This window comes from Vicia villosa, unplaced genomic scaffold (genome assembly GCF_029867415.1).
Source record: "Vicia villosa cultivar HV-30 ecotype Madison, WI unplaced genomic scaffold, Vvil1.0 ctg.002061F_1_1, whole genome shotgun sequence".
NCBI classification, from domain to species: domain Eukaryota; kingdom Viridiplantae; phylum Streptophyta; class Magnoliopsida; order Fabales; family Fabaceae; genus Vicia; species Vicia villosa.
The window spans coordinates 128,794-153,433 of NW_026705825.1; the positions used below are offsets into that span (position 1 = coordinate 128,794).

Genomic DNA, 24,640 nt, shown 5'->3' on the forward strand with positions numbered 1-24,640 from the left:
ATACATCCCCTTAAATATTCAATGCATAAGATATTTTTATTTTTATTTTTTTTAGAAATCAATAAAAACTTATTTATCAACCTATTAATGATATATGTGCATATTATTTTCATGATTGAATTTTATTTATTTAAAATTATTTTCTAATTTAAAGTCTTCTCATATTATTCACAAATTTACTATATATTTGAAGTCGTATCACATTTTTTTCACCTAAATAATTTAATTAAAATTAAAATTAAAATTATTTATATTTTTCACCCTCGGCCTATTTATAACAATGATGTATATCGCAAAATTTATTGCATAAATAATGTAAATTAAAATCAAAATTAAATTAAAAAATACATGATTATATTTTGACGCGTGTGTATTAAAAAAGATGACAACCATGCCCGTTTGGAACATACATTTATCATCTTGATTTTAATTCTACTAATTGTGTCTAAATAATATTATTTCTAAAACGACATATAATAAAAACCTCATAAAAAAATATATACACATTTACTTTTTTCTGCTAAAAAAACTGAACTACGAGCAAGGATGGAGAGAAAGAGAGAATATTTTTATTTGGAAATGGTAGGGAGAAAGAGAGAATGAGGGAGGATATTTTTATTAGAGAGAATATTTTTCGTAGAGAGAGAGGGTATTTTTTGTAGGAATGAGGAGAGAGATAGAGAGAATATTTTTCATAGAGGGAGTGTGTTTTTTGAAGGAATATGAGAGAGAGAGAGAGAGTATTTTTAGTATAAAGCGAGAGGTAGTATTTTTAGTATAAAAGGGGTGGAGAGCAGAGAGAGAATATTTTATTAGAATGAGAGAGAGAGGATATGGGAGAGAGATAGATAAATATTTATAATTTTTTTGGATAGGTGCGTTAAAAGGGCGAACAAATGACCACGAAAGTACATATCACAAAATTTACACAAAAAATACCCTTTCTATATTTTAACGTGGAAGAGAATTAAAAAAAAGCGCGAGAGAGATAGGTGAGAAGGAGGTGGAGAGGTAGAGTGAGAGAGGGGGATAGAGTAAGAGGGAGCGAGGGAGGGATCGAGAGAGAGAGAGAGAGAGAGAGAGAGAGAGAGAGAGTAGAAGTTAAGATATGTTGAAAGTGAACATTATCTTCTAATTTTTATTTTTAATAACTAGGTTAAAAATATATATTTTTAAAGAGACATATGCGGAAATATAATAAAGTACATACACACATTTGTAAAAAAAAACTGAACAACGAGCAGGGATGGAGATAAAGAGAGAGAATATTTTTATTAGGAAAGGGTAGGGAGAAAGAAAGAGAGAATGATGGAGGATATTTTTAGTAGAGAGAGAATATTTCGTAGAGAGAGAGGTTATTTTTTGTAGGAATGAGGAGAGATAGAGAGAATATTTTTCACAGAGGGAGTGTATTTTTTGAAGGAATAGGAGAGAGAGAGAGAGAGAGAGAGAGAGAGAGAGAGAGAGAGAGAGAGAGAGAGAGAGAGAGAGAGAGAGAGAGAGAGAGAGAGAGTATTTTTAGTATAAAAGGGGTGGAGAGCAGAGAGAGAATATTTTATTAGAATGAGAGAGAGGATATGGGAGAGAGATAGATAAATATTTATAACTTTTTTGGATAGGTGCGTTAAAAAGGCGAACAAATGACCACGAAAGTACATATCACAAAATTTTCACAAAAAATATATTTTTTATATTTTAACGCGGAAGAAAATTTAGAAAAAAAAAACGCTAGAGAGAGAGAGAGAGGAGAGAAGGAGATAGAGAGGGAGAGTGAGAGAGGGGGATGGAGTAAGAGGGAGGGAGAGAGAGAGAGAGAGATTAGAAGTTAAGATATGTTGAAAGTGAACATTATCATCTCATTTTTATTTTTAATAACTATGTTAAAAAATATTATTTTTAAAGGAACATATGCGGAAATATAATAAAATGCATACACATATTTGTAAAATAAGAAAAACGAACATATGGACACAAGTTAGACTAACATACACACATTAGACGAATATATCTTGGTTTAAACACATTTGGTATTTTCAGGTGATGTTATTATATAATTCATCTATTTTAGTTTTAATTTCGATCACAAAATTTATTCAATAAATATTTTAAATTAAAATTAAATTAATATAAAAAATACGTTTATGTTTTGACGTTGTGCACATTAAAAAAAGCAGACAAACGGGCACGAGAGTGCTTGTTTGAACTCTAATTTTAATAGTGATCGAATACGTTGATTTTCAAAAATATCTCTAAGTTATTATAAACAATTAATTTAGTTTCTAATTATTATCATTATATATTATTATCAAACATACTAAATTTTATATAAATTCAAAATTATTATTATTAATTACATTTTTTAAAAAAATTATTATATTTTTATTTAAAATTATTCAATGAAATATCAAAGAATTTAATTGTTTTTGAAATTTACAAAATTTTGTAGAGTTAAACTTCTATTATGAAATTCTCCTAGACAAAAAGATAGAGAAAATATTCATTTAGAACTGAAATTTCAAGTTACCATGGAATGTAGATATTCATTTAGAATTGAAATTTGATGGAGAGCTGTCATATATTGTAGGTTTGTAAAAATAAGAACGATTTAAAATTGATATTTGATGGGAAGCTGGTATAAATTTTTTGGTTTGGAAAAATTGAGTAATATCTAAAAAATTAATGTTATTTGAATTGGAAAAATGATTTTATTCAAGTGTAGTTTTAAAATTAACTCATTTGGATTCTGAGTTTTGTTAACTCATATGTATTCACGGGTAGATGTAAACGTATCTATGAGATACCAGCACTAGACTATACATTTTAATATCCAGCTTTTAAATATTTCTCTCGCTGTTCATGCTTAAAAGTTGGTGTATATTATTAGCATATATTTGTAACTATGTCAATGCTAACCAATTGAAGAATGAATTCAAAATATAGAAAGGATGATTTGGTAAACATGTGATACGGGGACCTCGCACGGATTTCTTATTAATTTATTTTAAAATCTAATGGTTCAAATTCATTCTCATATAACTTATTAATTCTCATAAGATATGATCACAATAATTTAGCATAATAGGCCAAAATCAATGTGGTATCAACAATTGAAACCAAAAAAATATAAGGTGAAAAGCGCAAACTATACACAAGCAAAATTGATGTCAGATTATATGTCCAAAAATATATATTTTGATAATTCAAACTCGCTCTCATATATTGGAATGTCTCTTTAACTATCAATTAAGTTATGATAAAATAAACTACTTTCATTGTTCTAAAAATTATAACTACTAGAGTTATTTTCTTAACTAAATACTATAATTTCTTAAATTATTTTCTTGATTAAAAATAAATATTATGACCAAATATCTTTTATTTCTATTGGTTTTGCATGGAAAATAATTTAAAATATCAACAAATTTATAAATCCTTAATAACTAATTTTAATGTTTGTAATTTAATCGACGAAACTTTATTGAAAAAATAAAATATAATTAATTTACAATTTAATATCTAAAAAATATATATTTTTATTTAAAATAAATTCTAAAAAATTGAAGTTGGAAAATTCAATTAAAATTTTTGTTAATATGGTAATTAATTTTTTTATAGAATGTGAGATAACTGATTTTGTTTTCTAAAAAAAAACAGTTTTTGTTTTCTAAAACAACAGCTGTTTTTGTTTACTAAGAAAAAAGATTTGTTGAAAAATCTTACCAAATAATCTTATCTGGAAACGCGTTTAGTTTTATGTAAAAGGGAAAACTGAAATAAACTTCAACGAAAACCGCGTAAACAGTTGGTCTTAAAAAAGAACTATTACTAAATGAGGCTTGCATGCATATTTCGTGTTATTTACTTCTAAAACAAACATATTATTATTTATTATTTATGGGATCAGTATACCATAGTTTAGATTTCAAACTTTATAAAGAAATCTCATAAGAAGTTTCGTAAATCTATGATGATGAAATTTGGGAAATTATCACTGTTGATTAGTTTCAGTGTTTTCTGTTATGTAGTGATTGCTATACCCGAGACTTGTCCTGCTGCTAATGTTGGTAATTGCGGTGATTCAGATGATTGGGAAGGGGAGTAGTTTTTCCCTGGCATTTCCAAAATTAAATATGAGGGGCCTTTGAGTAAGAATCCACTTTCATTTAAATGGTATAATGCAGAAGAGGAAGTTCTTGGGAAGAAAATGAAGGATTGGTTCAGATTTAGTGTTGCATTTTGGCATACATTCCGTGGAATAGGTGGTGACCCATTCGGTGCACCTACCAAACATTGGCCATGGGAAGATGGTACCAATTCATTAAGAATGGCTAAAAGAAGGATGAGAGCGAATTTTGAGTTCATAAAAAAACTTGGTGTGGACTTTTGGTGCTTTCACGATAGGGATATAGCACCTGATGCGCCGACTCTTGAGGAAACAAATGCAAACCTGGATGAAGTGGTGGCTCTTGCTCAAGAGCTTCAGATTAAGGGAAAAAAGAGTGTTTTGTGGGGAACAGCTCAGTTGTTCATGCATCCTCGCTATATGCATGGTGCTGCTACTAGTTCTGAGTTAGAGGTGTATGCATATGCTGCTGCTCAAGTGAAGAAAGCCATGGAGGTGACACATTATTTGGGAGGAGAAAATTATGTTTTTTGGGGCGGCCGTGAGGGTTACCAATCTCTTTTGAACACAAATATGGAACGAGAGCTTAATCACTTGGCTAGATTTTTTGAAGCTGCTATTGCACACAAAAAGAAGATTGGATTCAATGGAACACTTTTAATTGAACCAAAGCCACAAGAGCCTACAAAACACCAGTATGATTGGGATGCTGCAACTACAGCTAATTTCTTGCGAAAATATGGACTTATAGGGGAATTCAAACTTAACATTGAGTGCAACCATGCCACCCTATCTGGCCACAGTTGTCATCATGAGCTCGAAACTGCAAGAATTAATGGATTGTTGGGTAATATTGATGCAAATACTGGTGATCCTCAAGTTGGTTGGGACACGGATCAGTTTCTCGTAGATATCCAAGAGGCAACAATGATTATGCTCAGCGTTATCAGAAATGATGGAATTGCACCAGGCGGATTCAACTTTGATGCCAAATTAAGGAGAGAGAGCACAGATGTTGAAGACTTATTCATAGCTCATATTGTAGGAATGGATACAATGGCCCGAGGCCTCAAAAATGCTGCCAAGCTAGTTGAGGACGGTTCTCTGGCCGAGCTTGTCCGCAAGCGATATCAAAGTTTTGATACAGAAATTGGGGCTCAAATAGAGGCTGGAAAAGCTGACTTTGATTTCCTTGAGAAGAAGACCAAGGAATGGGGAGAGCCAAAGGTTTCTTCTGCAAAACAGGAGCTAGCTGAGATGATCTTCCAGTCTGCTATGTAAAAAGCAGCATCTAGCTCTGCGTGGAAGTTCTTTAGGATCTCGGGTACTCCGACTACACAATTCACGAGCTCTAATTTTACATCGATGATATATATTGTAATAAATGAGTTTATAAAAATAAATGATACACAAACAATAAACAATAAGATGTGCCGCTATTTTTTTAAATAATAATGTCAATCCTTTTAAAAATTATATTTATAAATTTAGAAGATATTATATTGTTATTCATAAATTTTTAGACTCTTTGTAAAAGATCAACTGCTTCTAGTCTATAACAATATATAAAGGGGATACATCATTTTGGTCTGACCCATTTTTATTTCATTATTGCTCTTTGCGTAACTACTCTTTTTAATTTAATATTTAAAATAATTTTTACTTTTAATTATAAATTAAAAAACTTTAAAAATAACTACTTAAAAAAACTAAAAAATTTACGTGAGAAGTTAACATAGAGCGGCTAAACCTATAAAATAGTATATAAACACATAATCGTATGAAGAAACAAAAATAAAAGTGGAGAGAGAAAAAGAAAAAAGAAGCAACAACAATTATCGCTTGGGCATTCAAAATAATTACGTAGAGAATGTCTCTTTCAAATTCATTATGCATACTTCTTCTTATTCTTTCTATTAAATTTTTCTTCTTATTCCTTCTATTAAATTATAAACATGAGAAAAAGAAAACCGATTGCATTTAGAGTATCAAATCCGACATTTATGGTACCATAACACTTTGTTCCTCTACAATTATGGTACTATCAACACTTTGTTCCTTTAATTTGTTACTTGTTTTTAATGTGTATTATATATTTCATTCTACTGCCTTATAAAATATGATATTTATTATTACTCATCGCTTCAATTACCAACCAAATCATGCTTGATATATATTTTCAATTTAAAAAATGGCGATGGCACAGTTGATAATCAAATTTTCATCCATCAATAATTTATTTTTATAAATTGGTGAAAGAATCATTGAATCGTAGAAAATGGTGTTCTATTTTGTATTTCATAATGACGTACCATTCATTTCTACCAAGGTAAAATATCAATTCCAGTATACCTTCTAAATATAAACAACCTATAAAATTAGAAGGTGGAGAGGAAGGCAAGCATATAAAAGAAATTATTCATGTATGGTTCTGCGGCACAATTTCATTTGTTTCTAATACTTCACTATTTTCTTTTTGTATAATAAAACAAGTGATATCTATAACTTCTATATCAATTATCTTTCACTTAACTCTATATTTTACGACTCAAGACATTAATTTAAATATCTTGCACGTATAATAACTACTACCTTTTCACTTAACTCTATATTTTACGACTCAAGGCATTAATTTAAATAACTTCCACATATAATAACTACTACCTGCAAGTTAAAAGATTGGTAGTTAGACAGAGAGGAAAAAAAAGATATCATTATATTTTTAGTAGAGAGAGAATATTTTTCGTGGAGAGAGGGTATCTTTTGTAGTAATTAGGAGAGAGAGGGAGAGAGAAAATTTTTCATAGAGAGAGTGTATTTTTTTATAGGAATGGGGAGAGAGAGAAAATATTTTTAGTAGAGAGCAAGAGATAGTATTTTTAGTATGAAGTTGGATGGAGAGAAAGAGATAGAATATTTTAATATAGAGAGAGAGGGAGAGGGAGAGAAAGAGAGAGAGAGAGAGAGAGAGAGAGAGGAGAGAGAGAGAGAGAGAGAGAGAGAGAGAGAGAGAGGGAGAGGGAGGAGAGAGAGAGAGAGGAGAGAGAGAGAGAGAGAGAGAGAGAGAGAGAGAGAGAGAGAGAGAGAGAGAGAGAGAGAGAGAGAGAGAGATGGGGAGGGAGTGAGAGTGAGAGGGAGAGGGTGGGAGAGAGGGATAAAGAGGGAGAGGAAAAGAGAAATGGATTAGAAGTTAAGATATGTTGAAAGTGAATATTATATCTTATTTTTATTTTTAATAACTATGTTCAAATAATAATCTACAATATAAGAAAGTTAACTGCTCTGGAAAATACCGATTTGCCCCCTTTCTTCCATGTTGTTCCACGTGGACACCCTCTGCATTCTTTCTCAGCTTCCTTATCTCTAACCTCTTCTTTCAAAATCAACTTTAATTCAAAAAAACTCATCATCTTCTCTTTCTCTCTCATCCTTTTTCACTATCTCTCTTTCTTTCTCTCATTTTTCTTCTTCTCTATCTCTCTTGATCCATTTTCTTTTTGTTGTTCTTCTTCCTTCTCTACCTCTTTCGCTATCTCTTTTGTTATTTCGGTATCACACTGAAACAAGAATGGTGTTCAAATCGGTTTACGTTGATGCATCTTTTGGATTGAGATTTTAGGGTTTCAAACGCGAATCAGTTTACATGCTTTCATTGATGTCTGATTAGAACGAACAAATTCATATTTGTAAAATTTTTAATTGTATGAATGACACTCACTGGATTTTGTACATTGGGTGTGAAACTTCTATATTGCTAACATTGTGTTTAGGGATATGCGGAGCTTCTAGACGAGTTTATGCATGCAGTTAAGCATAACTATGGAAAGAAAATTCTTCTCCAGATTATATATCTTATTTAGATCATCTGTGGCTTTGGTGTTTTGCTTGAATCAATTGTTTTCCTGATTTTATGATTCTTTTGTTTTTTTCAGTTTAAAGATTTCGCAAATGATCCCAAACTGACTCTGACTCTAGCTCTGGCTCTGTATCTATCATAGTTTACGGGGATTACGACAAACCAACCTTATTAGTTATTCAGATTTAGCGATAAACTGTAAGTGGGTTACGACAAACAGACCTTATAGCATACTCTCGCTTCTGCTGCTGTAATATCAAGCTGTGGGTTTCGTCGTTAGTGTTTTCGCGGCGGAGACTTCTTTTTCTTCTTCCTTGATTTTTACGTTTTTTGCTCTGTGGTTTCACTGATTACTGTTGATGTTGTGTTGTTTTCATAGGTTTCTAATTATTGTCGGGAACATCTTCATTCAATGTTGATTGAGGAGATTGAAGCTCAACAATCGAGATTGGCCGAAATAAATGAGAGAAATGATTGGCAGAGAAATGTTTATGTCTATTCTTTGTAGTCGGAGAAACATTTTCAGAAACTGTTATCCTATGTCATGTTAAGGCTACATGACAACCTTTGTTTGTGTTTGCATTCCCGAATTTCTCTCGCTTTATGAAACCGAAAGATTGGTTCAAGAACTCACAAAGTTTGAGATTGACACACACAACATCATCATTAATCAAGTAATCTTCGATGATGAAGGTAACGTGCTCGATACATCTATGACATATATGTTTCTTTGCATTTCCTTTTAAATAATGCCCGTTATTATGTTTTTTTCTCCTACAGACGTTGAATCCAAGTTACTTAAATCAAGAATGAAAATTCAACAGAAGTATTTGGACCAGTTTTACATGTTTTATGATGACTTCAATATTACCAAGCTGCCACTTCTTCCAGAAGAGGTAAGTTGTTGTGTTATCGATCTCTTTAACACCGACGCACGATACTAACATGTGGGATTACAATCGCTTAATTCATTTTCTTGACAGGTTAATGGTGTTGATGCTCTGATATCATTTTCAAGACATTTTACAATACCGTATCAACCATTATGCAGTAGTGATCAAGTTAAAAGATTTCTGAAGAAGAATTGGAGAATGTCATAAGAGGGAAGCGCTAGATTTCGGAACTGAGACGGTATCATTTTAAAGCAAAGGTCTTTGTTTTTGTTATCTTGTGTAAATATCGATGTCGTAGCGGTGAAGCTGAATTTTACGCTGAGATGTGAGAATGAAAGTGTGTTGTCTTGATCACTTGGGTATAATTAACATGAAGTTGTTGTGTTGTTTTTGTATGTTGTAGAATGAAAGGGTGGCAAATATTTAATATCTGGTATATACATAACAGTGGTAAATTACTCACCTATAGTATAGCCTTCAAAGGCACATTTATCAAATTCTTAAAGACTTTACGAAAGTTAATGACTGGGCATTGTTAAATGGTGAAACTGTGATATACTTCTATGTTCCAAACTTCTAAGTTTTTCTTTGAACCATACTTTTATGTTTTAGTAATAGTATTTATGTTAAATGGTAGAGAGCTTTACACAAGGACATCTTCTTAAGTATCCCGTAAAAATTGATTCTGATGGGCTAATCAACTCATTACATGTACATGTTGTTTCTTCGCAACCGAATCTTTTGACTAATACGTTGCAATGACTTTCATATGTATGAAATTTGTTCTCCACTGTTATAATTTTATAATCTTTTGTGAAGTTGAATGGAGAAAGTAGGGTTTTCTTATAAATGTTAGCAGTTGACATTTTCCTAATGTTTAGGTTATTGTTCTTATACCGGAAGTGAACAATAGTCGCAACTGCATCAGTTTTGGTATTAAGATCAACAACAGATAAAGCAAACATTATCACCGATGAGATATGCAAATATTGCCAAGACTATAGAGTCAGAGTTACACAAGTTTGAGAACAACCATGAGAATGCTGATTGATGATGATGGTTAACAATTTATGAGTTAAATATCAACCAACGGTGTCGTCGCAAATTCGGTTTTTTGTTGTTGTCAGTCCTATACATGTTGTTAATCATTTGAACCAAACCAGTGTAGTAGTACAGAAGGTTCATAATCATTTATCAGGATTATGCAATAGTAGTAGTTTGCTTCATATTGTTAGGGAATAGTTGAAATAAAACTTACAAGAACTTTGGATTGTGTCATAATGCTAGGTATAAATTAATGTAAAATATGTTATTTACCATATGTGGTTTCTTTTAAGTTCAACTATAGTTCAATCTTTTTGCATTTTCACCTTCCAACATCTCCTCCCCACATTTAAAAAAAAAAACACTAATTGTTTTTGGTAATGTATTTTTAGATGTCATAACATTGAAATTTCATGTTATTTTTCTAATGTGTATGAAGTTATATTGTGGCTTATGAATAGTTTTTTGTATGGCTTTCAAACTAGAGTTCTTATATTAAAATGGTTGTTTATATGATTTATATATTTATTTAATACTATAAATGTATCCATATTTTGAAATTTAACTTAATAATAAAGAAAAAATGTATCTAGACAGATATGGACTAAATTTATCAATCTTCAACTGGCCAATTTTAAACATGAGATTTTCTTTGCCCACCTCCCAACCTTCTAGGTCATCTCTGGTGAAAAACCATATATACCCCTGCCTTCGAAAATGCATTTCCGAAATGCAAGAAAAAGGTGTTCTCGGAGATGCATCTCCGAAAGCGCCTTTTTTTCTTCAAAATTTGTCTTATTTCGGAACAGCATTTCCGAAAACAGCATTTCGGAAGTGCATTTTCGAAATAATGCGCGTTTTGCAGATTTAGCAAAACAGCCCCCTCCCCCAATTCATTTACCCTAACTCAAGTTCAAACTCAACCCCAGAGAGATTTTGTGCAAACCACTTCTAAGGCTACATCAAAGGCTCCAATAACCTTTCTATACTACATTCAAAAGTCCTCCAATCTCTTCAATCGGTAGGCTTTTCGATTTTTAGATCTATGATTAAGATTTCTATTAGGGTGTTTAGAAATAGCAAAAATTATATTGGGGTAGGTTGGTACTGCTATTTAGGTTGTTTAGAATGATTAAACATAGTTTTGAAGTTGGTTTTTGGGGTCTGCCATGGAAGTTGCAGAAAACTTCTTCGCAGGGGTGTTTCGGATGTTCATTTCCGAAAACACCTCCATTCCGAGTTTCGGAAATGAACTTCCGAAGTGTATCAGAAATGAAATTTTTTTAGTTTTTTCTGTTGTCTCGCATATTTATTGATTTCAATTGTTTTCAGGAACATGGCAGGCAACCAAGCATGCATCAGACAGGGTAGAGAGACCCAGACTGCGTCGGCTAGAAGCGAGCGGGCGGCGCAGCTGGCGTCGACGCAGGGACGGGGGCAGGGCCGGGGACGTGTGCGAGTTCCCGTGCAGATGGACGAGGGTACCTCTACATCTGGATCGAGGAGTCGTCTGGCTCGGGTATATTCTTCCCGTCAGCGAGAGGAGGAGGAGGAGGCAGTGACATACTACGAGGCGGAGGAGGTACCGGATGTTGACCCTCCACGCGGGGAGGAGGAGGAGCAGGAGGAGGGCTACCCGGGAGGGCCCAGTGACACTACCGTGCTGATTACCTACCACGAGCACGTCGCTCGGCATATCTGAGAGGGAGAGGTATTTTTTATAATTTGCCCGACTTTATTATTTAACCGTTTATAATTTAGCCGTTTATTCAATATTTTCTTAACGGTCTAATTAACATACTTTTTTATTTGTTTTTGTTGTAACAGGAGAGAGAGACTTTGAAAATGGTGAACCACTCCCGGAAGGTTTTCAGTCTGTTTAAACCGAATGCTGAGTGGTTTAACGACGCGGTGAGAGCTTCAGGGCTTAGTGGGCTGTGCATGACGGGGTATACCACCACCAGCCACGGCATGCAGGGGGCCTTTGTGGAGAGGTGGAACAGGGAGACGTCTTCTTTCCACTTACCGGTTGGGGAGATGACGATCACCTTGCACGATGTGCAGTGTCTTCTCCACTTGCCAATCAGGGGGACGCTGTTGGACCACTTCCGGATCCAGAGGATCGAAGCCAATGAGTGGATGACGCTCTATTTGGGTATGGAGCCCGAAGTTGCTGACTTTGAGTGCATGACGACAAATGGGCCTCATATCTGGTTCACCACACTGAGCGCTTATTTCGAGCACCACCAGGTGGCGGCGGCCGAATCCGAGGAGGAGGATAACGCCCTATTTGTGCAGTATCACCGTGGCTGCGCTCTCCGGTGCTGGTACATGTTTGTGGTAGGCGCTGCACTCTTTGTGGACAAGAGTGCAAGGTACGTCGACGTGACCTACCTCCGCTATTTTAGGACTTGACTATCGTTCACCAATGGAACTAGGGGTCAGTTGTTCTGACATACCTATACCAGAAGCTGAATGAGGCCTCCAACTGGAGGACCAGGCAGTTGACCGGATCCTACACACTACTTACGATACGTTTCATTTTAATTGTTTCACATTTATTTATGTTTCATTTTTATTTTTAATACATTATCGTGTTTTTGTTTTAGAGCTGGACCATCTCCTACTTCTCCCGCATCTACGGCTTTCGCGTTGATCCTGGGTACGAGGACGCCATGCCCAGGGCCGCCAGATACGTTCTCCAGAGGGGGAACAATGCAGTGGGACCATACCGTGGGTACCTCGACCGCACGATGCACGATGACGTCACTTGGAGGCCATTCAGCGACTACACTCATGTTGTCCCCTTTGACGGCATATCATTATATTCTGGCTGGTTGGCATGCGGGACCAACACCATGGTGCGGTATCTCCCTGAGTGGTGCATGCGGCAGTTTGGATATGTGCAGATGATACCCAGGTCACCTTTTGAGGTTGCTCCCGACACAGTGACCCGAGTGCAGCTCACTGGCATATTTGAGGATTGGGAGCGTTGAGTGGTCCCGAAGGAGTATCGTCGCATTCGGGTCACCCAAGATTGGCACAGTGTGGAGGGCTATGTCACATGGTTCTATCGGGTGTCACATCCTCTGATGAGACCCGACGCTCCCGGCGCTCCTAGGCCAGCACACGAGGAGATCCTGGAGAACCAGCAGGCCGAGGATGACCACGCCATTGATCTCCTGCCGATCTGCCTGCGGATAAAGATGCTTGGGCGGGACGCGTTGGATCGAGGTATCGTTGATCATGGCGGTCCAGAGGCAGTCGTCGTGATGGAGAGGATCGTCATTGATGCGGGCCGTGCGGCAGCATACAGGCGGCAGAGGAGGTCCCAGGGAGAGAGGGTTAGACATACCTAGTAGGGGTTCGGGTTTTTTTTTGTATTCGGATTATATATTTCGCACACTATGACTCGGTCTGTATATATTATTTGAATTTTATTTATTATATTCGTATTTTACGTTGATATGTAGTTTGTTTTGTTCGGCTTTTTCGTTTTGTATACATTATACGTCCAATATATCTTTCGTACGGGACTATTAGAAAACCATAAAAAAAAAAGACTTCTGCATAATTCGGAAATGCACTTCCGAATTACACAAAAATCTGAAAAAAGGTGTTTTCGGAAGTGCATCTCCGAAAACACCCCCCATTTGGTGTTTTCGGAAGTGCACTTCCGAAGTCTGGAAAAATTTAGAAAAAAAAAATACTTCGGAAATGCATTTCCGAAGTAGGAGTAAAGTGGGGTTTTCGCTGGGGGTGACCCCATATAAAGGTGGGTAAAGAAAAAACCTTAAACATTCATGTATGATAGGTGATTTTAATGTAGTTGTTGGTTCTCAAGAAAATTTTGGTAGGTGTTCTTCAAACAAATTTTGCAATGATGAGTGTTTTAGTTGAACTAATAAAATGAACTTATAAATCTTGACACTACTTGTAACTATTATATTTGAACCAATATGAGGAAATGCGGTGTTTATTTTTTTTAAGGTTAAAACGCTACTTCTATTCTTTAAAGTTAAAACTTTTATTTTTTTAAAAGGTACACTAATGATGAATTCAAACTAAAAGAAATTAAAACTGGTAAGAACACATCTTAAGAAGGATAAAATATAATTAGTTCTATCATTGTTTTAATACAGTGGTCTTATCAGGCTGAACTAAAGGAGTCGGTTTTTTTCTCATATATGATTGTTTTTAAATACTCTAACTGATTGGAATGTCTACCTATTTTGTTTTGGATGTGGACAGTGAAAGATGTAGATATGATTTTTAAAAAATGAGATTGGTGTATTCTTGCTCATTGCTGATCTTGGTCTTTTATTAAAAAATATGTTGTTTCGTAACTTCATATAAAAGGATAATTTCGTCAACTTTTAATAAAGTCAATTAAATTGTTCAAATTAATAGAAATTTAAAATTTTCATGGTTTCAAATAGAAAGAATATACTATGTTATTATATTTTTTATGTCACTTATTTATCTCATCTTTACGACATTTATTATATATAGAGAGAGATATGAGGGTTAAGATTAAAAAATATGAGAGATGAGAAGCTAAATAAAATACATGAAACATTTAACATTCAAGTTATTAGAAGTATAATATATTTGATAAAGTTTAATTATCTCAATCTATCATTTGCTATGTTAAATTGGTCTCAAGAACATTTCTTTATAAAATCGAAAGTATATTTTCAGTACGCACTTTTTTTATTTAAGTTGCACTTACAAAATATCTTTTAATTAATTAGTAATGGAAACATAAAGTTATTGATTAAAATATTTTTTAATTAATTATACATTCAATTATTATTTTTTCAAGGGTACCAGACATTTTTCTATTAAAAATATACATCTGAAATGCGCGTCCATACCAAAACCCGTACATCAATTTTTTTTATTAATTATATATTTAATTGTTATTTTTTTACGGGTACCAAACATTTTTCTATTAAAAAATATACATATAAAACAAATGTGCGTCATGTACCAGAACCCGTGCATCAAATATATTTTTATTAATTATACATTCAATTATTATTTTTTCACGGGTACCAAATATTTTTTTATTAAAAAGTGTACATCTGAAACAAATGCGCGTCCCGTACCAGAACCCGTGCGAACGCACGGGTTTGTTACTAGTTTTTTTTAAAGAAACATATGCGAAAACATAATAAAATGCATACAAATGTGTGTAAAAAAAGCGGACATACAATTAAGTGAGTTTAGACGAATATATCTTAGTTTAAACACATTTGATAATTAAAAATAAATGCATATAATTAACTCCTCTTTAATACCTATTTATTTAGTACAATTCATGTATTTTATTTTTAATTTCTATCATAAAATTTATTTAATAAATATTTTAAATTAAAATCAAAATAAAATAAAAAAATACGTTTGCGTTTTGACGCTGTGCACATTAAAAAAGCGGACAAACGGGCACGGGAGTGCCCGTTTGAACGCTAGTAGAATATAATAAAACTAGATGAATACTTTGGCAAGTTTGCCATGTGTCAACTTTTTAGAGTCTTTATTATTTATATAATTGCTATTTGAAGAAATGTTTCTATAATTATCTTTAATTGTTTTTAATATTTAATTAATTATTTTATTAATTCTTAATTACTCATGATGATTAGATACATTTTACATGGCAATTCAATCTCACATTGAGAGATGTAAAATTATTGATATCAATTGGGAATCCAAACATAACTGTTGGGAGAAGCCTAAAACATTTAAACACCTTTTATCTTTCTTCTTAAGTCTTATTGTCATTCCATCTCATAGAAATCTTATTGATTACAAAACAATTCCTAATTATTAATTACACGATTCTTTGCATTCTTCAAGGTTCTGATAGCACATTATCTCATGTTCTGTCAATGCCAATGCTACTAATTTACTACTGGTATCATAATTATCAATCCATTGTGTATTCCAACCAATTTTTGATAAATAATCTTCATGAGCAACTATAACCCTTCACAAACGCATACCTCCACGCCTCATGTCGACCACCCTCCGCCATGCGCACAACCCCACTCTGTCACGGGTCCTTCAAAGACACCACACGCGTCTTCCATTCTGATGCTCCCTCTGCCATACCGACCTCCAACCAAGTTGTTCACCCTAGTCGAACTTTGATTCAATTGGAAAGCCATCATGTTATTTAAATTGGTTAATGTATTCATGAATGTTTTGAATCATTCTAATCCTAATTACTATTATGTATTAGGTTTTACTATAATTAGACTTCTTTCTCAATAAACTCATCCACATGTTTGAGGGCAGCACTGAAAGGGTTCTTACTCTCAAACAATGTATTTGTTGATGTTGTTTTGTTAGTTAGGTTCGGTAAAGGTTTTTGCTTTACAGGTTTTGAAACTTACTTTTTGTTTGTATGTTTGTTGATTTTTATTTTGTGTCTTTTTTTCTTCTCACCATCCTTTTGATTTAAAGTTCAGAAGAATAAATTGGCCACTACTAGAACGACTCTTGCAAGTAATTCAAAATCAATCACTTATTAACATGCTTCTTCTCTTTAGAGAAATGTTTAAAAACATCACAGAAGATTGAACCAATGAGACTTCTGAATCATGATTCAATTGGTTCAGTTAGTTCAACTACAGTTAGCACGAGTTTAGTAGATTCATTATATGTTAATGGATTTTATTGCATGTGTGGTTTTATCAAAGAAGTGACTTGAAATAGTTATTTGAATTTGTTAATCACCATTTTTTAATGACCTTTTATTTTGGTATATGTTGTGCATTCATTTTTCTCTTATTGTTCTATATATTGGTTTTTTGTTGTATTGATGCCGACGAAGGAAAGCTCGAATACGATGCTGACGAATCCTTCTTTGGTAATGCAGTTGAACATGCAGGAGCAATCATTTTTGCATTCAAGAACAAGTTGCTAAGAATTTAGAGTTGTAATCAATTACATGCTTAATCTTTCATCTTAACATGTAATCAAATCCATATTTTTCAAGCTATAAAGTTTATGTATTGAAAGAAAAAATTATTCAAATGAAGCCTTTTTGATGATACTGTTTGTTTTTATTTTTTTTAGAAATCAATAAAAACTTATTTATCAACCTATTAATGATATATGTACATATTATTTTCATGATTGAATTTTATTTATTTAAAAATATTTTCTAATTTAAAGTCTTCTCATATTATTAAAAAATTTACTATATATTTGAAGTCGTATCACATTTTTTTCCACCTAAATAATTTAATTAAAATAAAATTATTTATATTTTTCACCCTCAACCTATTTATAAAAATGATGTATATCGCAAAATTTATTGCATAAATAATGTAAATTAAAATCAAAATTAAATTAAAAAATACATGATTATATTTTGACGCGTGTGTATTAAAAAAGATGACAACCATGCCCGTTTGGAACATACATTTATCATCTTCATTTTAATTCTACTAATTGTGTCTAAATAATATTATTTTAAAACGACATATAATAAAAACCTCATAAAAATATATATACACATTTATTTTTTTCTGATGTGCGCATTAAAAAAAACTGAACTACGAGCAAGGATGGAGAGAAAGAGAGAATATTTTTATTAGGAAATGATAGGGAGAAAGAGAGAATGAGGGAGGATATTTTTATTAGAGAGAGAATATTTTTCGTAGAGAGAGGGTATTTTTTGTAGGAATGAGGAGAGAGATAGAGAGAATATTTTTCATAGAGGGAGTGTATTTTTTGAAGAAATATGAGAGAGAGAGAGAGAGAGAGAGAGAGAGAGAGATTATTTTTAGTATAGAGTTAGAGGTAGTACTTTTAGTATAAAAGGGGTGGAGAGCAGAGAGAGAATATTTTATTAGAATGAGAGAGAGAGAGAGAGAGGATATGGGATAGAGATAGATAAATATTTATAATTTTTTTGGATAGGTGCGTTAAAAGGGTGAACAAATGACCACGAAAGTACATATCACAAAATTTACACAAAAAAATACCCTTTCTATATTTTAACGTGGAAGGGAATTTTTTTTAAAAAAAGCGCGAGAGAGAGAGGTGAGAAGGAGATGGAGAGCCAGAGTGAGAAGGGGGGATAGAGTAAGAGGGAGGGAGGGAGATAGAGAGTGTAACACCCCAAATCTACCCCTCAAATAATAAGAGAAATCAGAGTATAAAATATCAAAACAAGCAAAAAATTTGAGGCATCACATATTCAACTTAAACAAAACTACAATTCATGCTCAAAGTACATGGATACATAACACTTATATCAGAGGAAACTCATAATTCATCGCATACATAAATCCAAACAACTTCATCATATGGCAGCGGAATTCAAATAACAACATAATATCTAGATCAACATATGTCTTTGCCAACATGGCACAATGTGTCCAAAACGTCTCTACAAGACACAACATCAAAGTTCAAGAAAAGATAATCAACATAAAACAAGACACAAGCAAGTATCGCAAACATTCCCCCCGAGTGCTACGTATCAGAGCATTGACACACCGACTCGAGCTATAAGGTACACGGCTACTCCACGTCGTTACCTGCACGTTACCAACGGAGGGTAACATTCAAACATAAGGGGTGAGATATCATTCATTATAAAGAAACGTATGATAATATTCTAATCAAGAGAAAAGATCATACATTTGTCACTACTTCTCATCCCCATACTCAATACAATGATTTCACAACACATAATCAACTTAAGGAACGATAACAAGGTCATCAATTCAACTATGACAATGTATACAATTCGCAAGTAAAATTCCATACAATCGCAATAAACATCTCATCATCAAGTCACCACATCATAATCAAGTAAGACTCTAATGCAATTCACATGTGACTCGACTTATGCAAATTCATGTGGTACCATTTGGAGTAAAACTCCCACGTCTCAAGATTTACCATTGGGCACACCGTCGCTAAATGCCATTAAGGCCACCGTCACTTTTTACCATTAAGGCCACCGTCTCTTTATGCAATAGATGTAACTCACTAAATGCAACATCTATACAATCACGACATTCACAAATACATCACAAATACCGACTAAACATCATTACTTTTGTAGTAATTCACCACTTCCCAATCACGTCGCTACGTTGCATCATCATACAACAACACACCACTTCACCACACAAATCATAACATCAAACAAATACATTTAAAGAAGGATTTGAAAAGGTTTATAAGCATTCCTAAATCATATTCATTAGAAAGGTCTCAATCATAGCTTCACATAGATTCAAACGGCACTTAAAAAGGAGTTACGGTTCAAAAGTTACATCATTTCAAAGTTTAGGAAAAATTCTGCAAAACAGGGTTCGCTGCGCCAACAGGGTTCGCGGCGCGAATTGAGCGAATCCAAAAATCCCTAACTTTCTGCCAAGCAGTTCGCGGCGCGCACAAGGGGTCGCGGCGCGAACTGAGCAGATCCAGTTTTCCCCAAGTTTCTACAAGAGGTTCGCGGCGCGCACAGGAGTTCGCGGCGCGAACTGGCGATTTCAGAAACCCCCAAAACACAGAAAACAGCATACGAAACCCATCCAAAAACCCCTAAACTCAACCCAATCAAGTTGGAAAACATCAAACATCACGAACAACCACAGAATACATGATATAAACACAAATACAACGCATATTATGGGTCTTATAACATCATAGCATCTTCAATCATGCTTAGATTCACAATTTCATAGAAGTTAATCATAAACTCTAACAATCTCTATTCAATTTCTACACAATCATGGATAACAACATATAATCAAAACCCCACCCAAAACATCATCATACATCCCTTTAGCATGAAAGAATCCCACCCTTACCTTAGGTTTTGGATTGAAGCCAACTCTATCTTCAACCTTGAGATTCTCCTCTTTCTCTCCTCTCTTCTCTTCTTTCACCAAAATCCCCAAAATGAACTTCTAGTTTCTATTTCCTCTAAAACCCTTATTTTAGTTAAACCCTTACTATCTTAAATTACTAATGGGCTCTAACTACACCCCTCACTTACTAATACCGACTTAGGCCCAATTATCAACCACACTTCCTATCTTATATTATATACTAATAACTCCCAAATAAAACAACATAAAATCAACCAAGCATATAATTAACATATAGATCACAATTAATTCACATAAATAAGGAATTAAAGAAAAAAGGTCGTTACACACAGAGAGAGAGAGAGAGAGTAGAAGTTAAGATATGTTGAAAGTGAACATTATCATCTAATTTTTATTTTTAATAACTATGTTAAAAAAATATTATTTTTTAAGGGACATATGCGGAAATATAATAAACTACATATACACATTTGTAAAAAAAACTGAACAACGAGCAAGGATGGAGATAAAGAGAGAGAATATTTTTATTAGGAAAGGGTAGGGAGAAAGAAATGGAGAATGAGGGAGGATATTTTTAGTAGAGAGAGAATATTTTTCGTAGAGAGAGAAGGTATTTTTTGTAGGAATGAGGAGAGAGATAGAGAGAATATTTTTCACAGAGGGAGTGAATTTTTTGAAGGAATAGGAGAGAGAGAGAGAGAGAGAGAGAGAGAGAGAGAGAGAGAGAGAGAGAGAGAGTATTTTTAGTATAAAAGGGGTGGAGAGCAGAGAGAGAATATTTTATTAGAATGAGAGAGAGAGGATATGGGAGAGATATAGATAAATATTTATAATTGTTTGGATAGGTGCGTTAAAAAGGCGAACAAATGACCATGAAAGTACATATCACAAAATTTTCACAAAAAATACCCTTTTTATATTTTAACGCGGAAGAGAATTTAAAAAAAAACGCTAGAGAGAGAGATAGAGAGAAAGAGGTGAGAAGGAGATAGAGAGGGAGGGTGAGAGAGGGGGATGAGAGAGAGAGAGAGAGAGAGAGAGAGAGAGAGAGAGAGAGAGAGAGAGAGAGAGAGAGAGAGAGAGAGAGAGAGAGAGAGAGAGAGAGAGAGAGAGAGAGATTAGAAGTTAAGATATGTTGAAAGTGAACATTATCATCTCATTTTTTATTTTTAATAACTATGTTAAAAAATATTATTTTTAAAGGAACATATGCGGAAATATAATAAAATGCATACACACATTTGTAAAATAAGAAAAACGGACATACGGACACGAGTTAGACAAACATACACACATTAGACGAATATATCTTAGTTTAAACACATTTGATATTTTCAGGTGATGTTATTATATAATTCATCTATTTTAGTTTTAATTTCGATCACAAAATTTATTCAATAAATATTTTGAATTAAAATCAAATTAATATAAAAAATACATTTATGTTTTGACGTTGTGCACATTAAAAAAAGCAGACAAACGGGCACGGGAGTGCTTGTTTGAACTCTAATTTTAATAGTGATCGAATACGTTGATTTTCAAAAATATCTCTAAGAAGTTATTATAATCTATTAATTTAGTTTCTAATTATTATCATTATATATTATTATCAAACATACTAAATTTTATATAAATTCAAAATTATTATTATTAATTACATTTTTTAAAAAAATTATTTTATTTTTATTTAAAATTATTCAATGAAATATCAAAGAATTAATTTTTTTGAAATTTACAAAATTTTGTAGAGTTAAACTTCTATTATGAAATTCTCCTAGACAAAAAAAATAGAGAAAATATTCATTTAGAACTGAAATTGAGTAATATCTAAAAAATTAATGTTATTTGAATTGGAAAATGATTTTATTCAAGTGTAGTTTTAAAATTAACTCATTTGGTTTCTGAGTTTTGTTAACTCATATGTATTCACGGGTAGATGTAAACGTATCTATGAGATACCAGCACTAGACTATTCATTTTAATATCCAGCTTTTAAATATTTCTCTCGCTGTTCATGCTTAAAAGTTAGTGTATATTATTAGCATATATTTGTAACTATGTCAATGCTAACCAATTGAAGAATGAATTCGAAATTTGGAAAGGATGATTTGGTAGACATGTGATACGGGGACCTCGCACGGATTTCTTATTAATTTATTTTAAAATCTAATGGTTCAAATTAATTCTCATAAGATATGATCACAATAATTTAGCATAATAGGCCAAAATCAATGTGGTATCAACAATTGAAACCAAAAAAATATAAGGTGAAAAGCGCAAACTATACACAAGCAAAATTGATGTCAGATTATATGTCCAAAAATATATATTTTGATAATTCAAACTCGCTCTCATATATTGGAATGTCTCTTTAACTATCAATTAAGTTATGATAAAATAAACTACTTTCATTGTTCTAAAAATTATAACTACTAGAGTTATTTTCTTAACTAAATACTATAATTTCTTAAATTATTTTCTTGATTAAAAATAAATATTATGACCAAATATCTTTTATTTCTATTGGTTTTGCATGGAAAATAATTTAAAATATCAACAAATTTATAAATCCTTAATAACTAATTTTAATGTTTGTAATTTAATCGACGAAACTTTATTGAAAAAATAAAATATAATTAATTTACAATTTAATATCTAAAAAATATATATTTTTATTTAAAATAAATTCTAAAAAATTGAAGTTGGAAAATTCAATTAAAATTTTTGTTAATATGGTAATTAATTTTTTTATAGAATGTGAGATAACTGATTTTGTTTTCTAAAAAAAAACAGTTTTTGTTTTCTAAAACAACAGCTGTTTTTGTTTACTAAGAAAAAAGATTTGTTGAAAAATCTTACCAAATAATCTTATCTGGAAACGCGTTTAGTTTTATGTAAAAGGGAAAACTGAAATAAACTTCAACGAAAACCGCGTAAACAGTTGGTCTTAAAAAAGAACTATTACTAAATGAGGCTTGCATGCATATTTCGTGTTATTTACTTCTAAAACAAACATATTATTATTTATTATTTATGGGATCAGTATACCATAGTTTAGATTTCAAACTTTATAAAGAAATCTCATAAGAAGTTTCGTAAATCTATGATGATGAAATTTGGGAAATTATCACTGTTGATTAGTTTCAGTGTTTTCTGTTATGTAGTGATTGCTATACCCGAGACTTGTCCTGCTGCTAATGTTGGTAATTGCGGTGATTCAGATGATTGGGAAGGGGAGTTTTTCCCTGGCATTTCCAAAATTAAATATGAGGGGCCTTTGAGTAAGAATCCACTTTCATTTAAATGGTATAATGCAGAAGAGGAAGTTCTTGGGAAGAAAATGAAGGATTGGTTCAGATTTAGTGTTGCATTTTGGCATACATTCCGTGGAATAGGTGGTGACCCATTCGGTGCACCTACCAAACATTGGCCATGGGAAGATGGTACCAATTCATTAAGAATGGCTAAAAGAAGGATGAGAGCGAATTTTGAGTTCATAAACAAACTTGGTGTGGACTTTTGGTGCTTTCACGATAGGGATATAGCACCTGATGCGCCGACTCTTGAGGAAACAAATGAAAACCTGGATGAAGTGGTGGCTCTTGCTCAAGAGCTTCAGATTAAGGGAAAAAAGAGTGTTTTGTGGGGAACAGCTCAGTTGTTCATGCATCCTCGCTATATGCATGGTGCTGCTACTAGTTCTGAGTTAGAGGTGTATGCATATGCTGCTGCTCAAGTGAAGAAAGCCATGGAGGTGACACATTATTTGGGAGGAGAAAATTATGTTTTTTGGGGCGGCCGTGAGGGTTACCAATCTCTTTTGAACACAAATATGGAACGAGAGCTTAATCACTTGGCTAGATTTTTTGAAGCTGCTATTGCACACAAAAAGAAGATTGGATTCAATGGAACACTTTTAATTGAACCAAAGCCACAAGAGCCTACAAAACACCAGTATGATTGGGATGCTGCAACTACAGCTAATTTCTTGCGAAAATATGGACTTATAGGGGAATTCAAACTTAACATTGAGTGCAACCATGCCACCCTATCTGGCCACAGTTGTCATCATGAGCTCGAAACTGCAAGAATTAATGGATTGTTGGGTAATATTGATGCAAATACTGGTGATCCTCAAGTTGGTTGGGACACGGATCAGTTTCTCGTAGATATCCAAGAGGCAACAATGATTATGCTCAGCGTTATCAGAAATGATGGAATTGCACCAGGCGGATTCAACTTTGATGCCAAATTAAGGAGAGAGAGCACAGATGTTGAAGACTTATTCATAGCTCATATTGTAGGAATGGATACAATGGCCCGAGGCCTCAAAAATGCTGCCAAGCTAGTTGAGGACGGTTCTCTGGCCGAGCTTGTCCGCAAGCGATATCAAAGTTTTGATACAGAAATTGGGGCTCAAATAGAGGCTGGAAAAGCTGACTTTGATTTCCTTGAAAAGAAGACCAAGGAATGGGGAGAGCCAAAGGTTTCTTCTGCAAAACAGGAGCTAGCTGAGATGATCTTCCAGTCTGCTATGTAAAAAGCAGCATCTAGCTCTGCGTGGAAGTTCTTTAGGATCTCGGGTACTCCGACTACACAATTCACGAGCTCTAATTTTACATCGATGATATATATTGTAATAAATGAGTTTATAAAAATAAATGATACACAAACAATAAACAATAAGATGTGCCGCTATTTTTTTAAATAATAATGTCAATCCTTTTAAAAATTATATTTATAAATTTAGAAGATATAACATTGTTATTCATAAATTTTTAGACTCTTTGTAAAAGATCAACTGCTTCTAGTCTATAACAATATATAAAGGGGATACATCATTTTGGTCTGACCCATT

General features: G+C 33.2%; 2 protein-coding genes and 1 pseudogene across 2 annotated transcripts; all 3 read left to right on the forward strand.

Moving 5' to 3' along the window:
* The first annotated feature begins 3,964 nt into the window (after window positions 1–3,964).
* Window positions 3,965–5,404, forward strand: LOC131637629 (xylose isomerase-like; annotated as a pseudogene).
* A 3,132-nt stretch (window positions 5,405–8,536) lies between these two features.
* Window positions 8,537–9,411, forward strand: LOC131637665 (ATPase GET3A-like). The gene is made up of 3 exons (XM_058908269.1): window positions 8,537–8,672; window positions 8,760–8,875; window positions 9,031–9,411. The coding sequence occupies exons 1-3, from the start codon at window positions 8,537–8,539 to the stop codon at window positions 9,031–9,033; spliced, it is 255 nt and encodes an 84-aa protein (XP_058764252.1). The 3' UTR covers window positions 9,034–9,411.
* A 13,474-nt stretch (window positions 9,412–22,885) lies between these two features.
* LOC131637633 (xylose isomerase-like) lies at window positions 22,886–24,322 on the forward strand. The gene has a single exon (XM_058908243.1). It carries the CDS (start codon window positions 22,886–22,888, stop codon window positions 24,320–24,322), a length of 1,437 nt encoding a protein of 478 aa, XP_058764226.1.
* The last annotated feature ends 318 nt before the right edge of the window (window positions 24,323–24,640 follow it).